This window comes from Polistes canadensis, unplaced genomic scaffold, assembly GCF_001313835.1.
Source record: "Polistes canadensis isolate GaletaPanama2010 unplaced genomic scaffold, ASM131383v1 scaffold_50, whole genome shotgun sequence".
NCBI lineage: Eukaryota > Metazoa > Arthropoda > Insecta > Hymenoptera > Vespidae > Polistes > Polistes canadensis.
In genome coordinates, this window is record NW_014569597.1 from 279,867 (window position 1) to 286,822 (window position 6,956).

The 6,956-nt window shown below is 30.0% G+C and overlaps 1 protein-coding gene across 1 annotated transcript; it reads left to right on the plus strand.

The window, feature by feature from the left end:
* Positions 1 to 1,178: 1,178 nt before the first annotated feature.
* On the plus strand, positions 1,179 to 3,767 carry LOC106785410 (putative fatty acyl-CoA reductase CG5065). The gene is made up of 8 exons (XM_014745836.1): positions 1,179 to 1,397; positions 1,642 to 1,890; positions 1,995 to 2,140; positions 2,239 to 2,348; positions 2,419 to 2,614; positions 2,719 to 2,958; positions 3,047 to 3,304; positions 3,419 to 3,767. Exons 1-8 carry the CDS (start codon positions 1,179 to 1,181, stop codon positions 3,522 to 3,524), a joined length of 1,524 nt encoding a protein of 507 aa, XP_014601322.1. The 3' UTR covers positions 3,525 to 3,767.
* The last annotated feature ends 3,189 nt before the right edge of the window (positions 3,768 to 6,956 follow it).

Below are 6,956 nucleotides of genomic sequence, written 5' to 3' on the forward strand. Positions count from 1 at the left end.
GGACCGCCCTGCGTCTTTTTTTCCCTTCTATCGGGGGTATTACCGATGCATAGGATATAAGAACGGAGAAAAAAGAAAAATGTAGTCTTATTATGTCTTACGTCTGAAGTCCTCTTATGTCTTATTAATTCTTGTGTATTACGTCCTTTTATGTCTTATGTTTTACGTCTTCTTATGTCTATGTCTTATTTCTTACGGTTGTCTTATGGTTACGATTATGTTATTGTGAAAATCTTATGTTAAGCGAATTTATGTGATTTTTATCGGAATTTTAATTTCAATTCCAAATTATATCAACAGATTTGTTATTAATTAGACCTCATTCACACATACAGATAGGGCCACGTACTTTGCTTCTATCGACGATTTAGTTACAATATCTTGTTCTTTTGATTTTCAAAATATAGTATTTCCATACATTATTATACAAATTTCTGTCATAGATTTCCTATCTACTATATCAATTGCCCAGTCAGTATCAAAACAACAGTCTAATATATGAGATTATATATTTTTCTCAAATCTTAATTTTAGGCTCTACATAATATTATAGTTTCTTTATAGAATTTGATGCTTCCTAAGAATACAGCAAAAAAAAATTCGGCATTCTATTTAAAAAAAGTGATTTAAATTATACCATATTATATGATTAATAGAAATCATATGTACGAGTATTCATACAAAAAATTAGAAATAAAGTTCTTGTTTTTTTTTTCTAATTTTGTTCCCAGGAACTAGTTGTAAGTGCATCTGTTATTCGCCGTTTCCTAATTATAAATATATGTATTTTACAGCGTTGTACGTGGGTGGTATGAAGAATTTTAAGCCTTAACAGAAAAACAATACCTTTTCTATCAAACACTTTTGTAAAAATTAACAAAGACTAAAAAAGAAAATATATAAAAATCGGAAAAATGACTTCTACACCAAAGAATATCGAAAAAGTATAATAGCCTTTAGTAATAGCAAGCATTAATAACGTGTGAACAATAATATGGTCAAAACGACCATAATAAACAAATATAACAAAGAATGAAATAAAACGTTGACATTTATGTTTTAGGTAACAATTTAAAACCAAATATAAGATAAAGGATTTAAAAAAAGACAGACAATAATTTGTCATAGAGAGAAGTTATTCAAGAGTTCATCCATCGACAAAATTATAATCTAAGAATATGGAATCTTCCAATAGGAGCGATAAGAAGCTTACGCCCATTCAGGAATTTTATGATGGTCAAAATATATTCATAACCGGTGGGACAGGATTTATGGGAAAGTTATTAATCGAGAAATTGTTAAGAAGTTGCCCCACCATAAAGTGCATTTATATTTTGATACGTCCAAAAAAAGGAAAAGATGTATTTCAACGCCAAAACGAACTGTTCGAAGATACGGTAAATTAGTATCAATTATTAATTTTATGATCCATTCAAAAAATCTTTTCATTCACAAAATAGTACTTGTTCAGAGTATTAAGTAAATATCAAGAAAATAAAATTAGTATGTTTCATTATTGATATTTCTCGTTGAATATGTAAAAAGTTACAAAATGTAGCTTTATTTAAATAATACGTTTTTATATAATATAAATATGTCGAATAGAAAAAATATAAAACCGTCTTGATGCCAACGTTCCAGGTATTTTCCAAAGTGAGAGTAGAACAACCAAAATTCAGAGATAAAATAGTCTGCATTCAGGGCGATTGTGGTTTGCCAAATCTCGGTATCACAACTCTGGATGAAACTATTCTTATAAAAGAGATTTCCATTGTTTTTCATGTTGCCGCGACAGTAAGATTTAACGAGAAAATAAAATCTGCAACATATACTAACGTACGAGGTGTGAAAGATATGATAAGCCTCTCAAAGCAAATGCCGAATTTAAAGGTGCGAATGTTTTTTTTTAATTATGTGTATTTATAATTAATTTTAAAAATCGTGCAATTTGATATTCGAGTTTCTTAAATATTTGTTATTTTAAAATTGACCAGAGTTTCACTCATGTATCCTCGGTCTATTCCCAATGTATCCACAACATGATCGAGGAAAGATTTTATGATCCGCCGATGGACGACAGCAAGTTGATCAATTTAGTCGACAATATGAATGAAAARTTACTGGATGATATTACACCAAAGTATATTTTTTTTCTATCGTCTAATTTCAGAGTATTTTATTACAATATCTTTTCAWAAGTATGTTAAATATATGTATGAAACGRTTATTCGAATTTAGCTTACTTGGATCATGGCCAAATACTTACGTCTACACTAAATCAGTCGCTGAGAATATAATTAAGAAACAGGCAGGCTTGATACCGATTGGAATATTCCGTCCAGGAATTGGTATGTATCGACATAATTCTCARAGAAAACAACTAATTATAGTAGCTTGTTATCAAAGCAATATTTGCAGTGATATCGACGTATCGAGAACCTGTTCCAGGATGGGTTGATAATTTAAACGGTCCAATGGGAATTTTCGCCGGTGCTGCAAAAGGTTTAATCAGATCTCATCATTGYGATGGATCCGTAAAAGTATGCATAGTACCTGGAGATTTGACGACTAATGCGCTAATCGTTAGCGCTTGGGACATCGCAAGCAATCGGAAGTAAATTATAATGATTCGGAAAGAATATATCCTTGATAAAATTATTGGAAAATTTTAGAAAAACATCAATTGTATCATCCTTTTCTAAATACATTATGTTTTAGATCCAAAGATGACATTCCTATTTACAATTATGTCTCTAATGAAAATTCTATAACTTATGAGGAAATGACAAAAATGACGTTTAAATACGGACTATTAACACCGCTTATAAATGCAGTCTGGTACTGCAGTTTTCGCCCTACAAAATATCGGCAGCTCCATCTTTTCTACGTATATTTTCTACATTTACTACCAGCATTTTTACTGGATACTATGTTGTTGTGTGTGGCTAAAAAGCCAAGGTAATACTCCATTATCTTTTTTTATGGAAAAAAATAATTAGAGAAAAATAGAAATTGTTAATACGATAGATATTTATTTTCTTTTAAGGATTTTTAAAATGTATGTTAAATTGCACAAAATGCTCGACGCACTAAGCTATTTTTCTTTAATTGAATGGAAATTTACGAATGAGAGATGGATCGAAGTACTAAGAAAGTTAGAATACGAAGATCGAGAATTGTTCTACTGCGATGTGAAAGACGTTGTTTGGGACACTTATTTTAAAACTTTTCTCTTAGGTATAAGATTATATGCCTTGAAAGATCCCATTGAAACTCTCCCACAAGCTCTTCAACAAATTCGAAGGTATTTTTTCTTGTTTCTTGTCTTTTAATTATGAATCTTTAGTTTACACCACACACACACACACACAATCTATTTTAAATTATATTTATTATACTTATTTCATATATTTTTAAGGCTTTACTGGATCCATCAATTATTTAAACTTGTTATTGCCGGTATTTTTCTGATGATCACATGGATTTTGATTTCTAAACTACTTGTAACTTTCGAGTATGCTTAAAAACATGAAGTTGATCTTAGACACGGAAGAAAAAGCGATATTTATGAATTTTATTCATCAAAGTTTTAATTAAGCACTTTTATCTATTTTATGAATCTTTAATAATAAATACTACAGTCTTAAGTTTTACAACGAAACAGAAACATGTTTTAAATTAGATGGAAAAACTTATGCATGTGCATGTATATAAGAACTTAAATATAAATTTTAATAAAACAATTTGTGCTTTGCTAGTAACTCAAATTAACGTTGTATTTTTACAATGCATTTTATTTTCTTTAATCCGTCTTCATCATAGCTATCTTAATTATTATATCTCCTCAAGTTTACGCATCTATATGTGGTATAATTTATGTAAATGAAGCTAATAAAATTTTGGGTAGAATGAATTAATGTGCGGGAATTAAAATGCGTACTATTCCATAGAACTACGTTTCTTGTATTCATTTTTATCTCGTTTTCCCCCTCTTACTTTAATACTTTTTCTGAACGTAAACATATTTCTACATAACTTTTTATAATATATTGTTTTCTCCTATCGTAAAAAAGATGTAAATTTTTTATTCAGTTCATTACACAATAGTTCATTACACAATGTTTCAATACACAATAATTCATTACACAATGAGGAACTCAATTATCTTCATTTATTAGTATAAACGAGTTTCTAACATGCTATATAATAAGGTGAAAAAAAACTTTTATCTACGGTTGTTTAACGTATGGCGTTACTATTTAAGCCACGAAGAATAATGAGTTTTACGAAATGTTAGATCAATTCTATGCCAGACGTCAAAAGACACATATACTGAGAACAAAACGATCACTTACTTGGTAAAAGTCAAAAGTTATATTTAATCGAGATTTTTTGAGAAGTATAAATATACGACACTCAGTATCACAACACTGGATAAAACTACTCTCATAAAATAGATTTCTATTGTTGTTATTATGTCATTGACAATAAAAATACTTTTTTAGGTATTGAATAACATGATGCTTTATATAAGAAAATATATACTTGTTACTTGTCGTAATATTATTCGAATGACAAAGCTTTATTACAGTCATATATAATATTTAATTAATTTGTGTTTATATATAATTACCCATTTGTACTACATATTATTATTAAACTTAAGACGATTCTACAAAGGCAAGAAATGGATTTAGATCGAATTTTATCGAAAAATAAAGTGGGAAAATTTAATGTTGAAGGTAAAAAGATAATTGCATATAAAAGCGATAAATAGAAACAAGAAATAGAAATACAAATCTTCGAAAATGGAATATATAAGATGTGTATCTTTTTTARGGAATTAAGAAAAATTAACATAATTTCGGACTATTATTCAGACTATGTTATAAGTTACGAAAGGTTTTCAGAATCTACTCTATCTTGTTTCATCATTCTTTCAAAAATTATGTAATATAAGACCCTACTACCATATCCCTACTACATAAGTTTTTCTAGAATCGTTTAGACTGATCAAACAGTTTCATGGCTGAAAGCAAAGAGGTAACTTAGTTCTAAGCAACACATAGCGTGGATAAAGCGACCACTTGAGTGACATCGTGTACTAAGTATATTTGTGTTCTATTAGTATTGTCTGTAAGTTCATTGAAATTATTTACACGTTGAGCGCTCTATAAATTCTTGAACAAATCTCCTTCAAGCCACGCGTGTAATTTAGTATTGAAAAAACAGTTGAGTGTCAGTCACCGACGACTGACGCGGCCTAAATGAAAATTTCAGTGTCGATCAGCGCTGACCGATGACAATCGGTCCATTTAGACCGCGTCAGTCGTCGGTGACTGACATTCAACTGTGTTTTCAATACTAAATCATGCGCGTGGCTTCAAAAGGAATTTCTTTAAGAATTCACACGGCGCACGACGTGTTATAATTATAAAAATTACATATTGTTAATACATTAATGAGGATATTTTTGTATTTATTATATCTTTATTATAAACCACAAATACACACACCCACCGTAGATACAATATCAAAAAATAGTAAAAAACGAACAAACGAACGTGTCCGCTGACCCTTTCGGTTGCCTATATATACTCAATATCCTCTCTATTGTCATTTGTTCTTTCCTTGCATTATTTCTCGAAGTTTCCCGATCATTGAAGTTCTAGACTTTTTTTCCTTCCAGGTCTAGAATATTCCAGAAGCTTCAGTACTACCACACTTCTGGCGATTATCTCAAGCAGTGTCGCTTGACAACCAAAACACACCCATTATTTAGGAGTACAAAAAGGCAATAAAATAAAGATTTAAAATTGATATTTAGGTCTGTTTAGGATGCAATTTTTCAATAAGAGATTCGTTTTTAAAATCCAAACTGGTTATTAGGGAATACTGGGGCATCTTAGCTTAATTAGCATTTTTACAAACTGCTTAAATAAAACCGTTTGATAGAAATTGGTCGATATGACGTAAGTTTATATTCTAATTTTCCTGGTTTATGATTAAGGGTTATAAAAACTACTTTTCAGATAGTTGGATAGTATGATAGTTGGGTAGTAGATCTTCTTCTTCTTCTTCTTTTTATTAGGAGTTCGACCTAATACCTACCCTCGGGGAGGGGTAGGACATTCCATTTTAACGTATCCAAGTATGTCTTGACTACACTAGAAACATGGGGTCGAGAATCGTCATGCTCCAAAATCACGTCATCTTGTCTCTCGTTGAATTTCAACCGTTTGCCTTTAAATGCTCGACTCAAACGCATTAATCATAATCGCTAACAATCGTCTGTGATTGTTGACATTTGTCTTCATTAAATAACGTCTCGAATTCTGCTTCTTTGAAAACTGTCACTCTTTCACCGCTATGCCGCTCTTCGACATAAGAATAACCGTTCTTGAAACACTGAAACCCCTCACAATATATTCTTTCCCTAATAGAAGTCTCATTATAAGTATTTAAGATTATTCTAATTATTCTATTCTAATTATTAAAATTTGCCGTAATTCTTCTCGTATTGAAACAGAAAATTAAAACGTCCCACAAATGACGAGAATTTGGCCTGTAAACTGACATTTTCAATGAAGAATAATTTTTTAATGAAAAATTAATGTACTAATGTTTCAACGAGATTATCTTAACAGATGCCCAAGCTTATTGTATGAGGTCTATGACTGCTAAAACACTCTATAGAAAAACGGCGGAAACAACGTTGAAAAACAAATATTTAAGTAGTTGTGATGCAGAGAAATTAAAGAAAATAAATTGAATTACAGAAATACAATGTAAATTTGAGTTTCAAGCATAGAACAAATTGTTTTATTAAAATTCATATTTAAGTTCTTATATACATGCACTTGCATAAGTTTTTCCATCTAATTTAAAACATGTTTCTGTTTCGTTGTAAAACTTAAGACTGTAGTATTTATTATTAAAGATTCATAAAATAGATA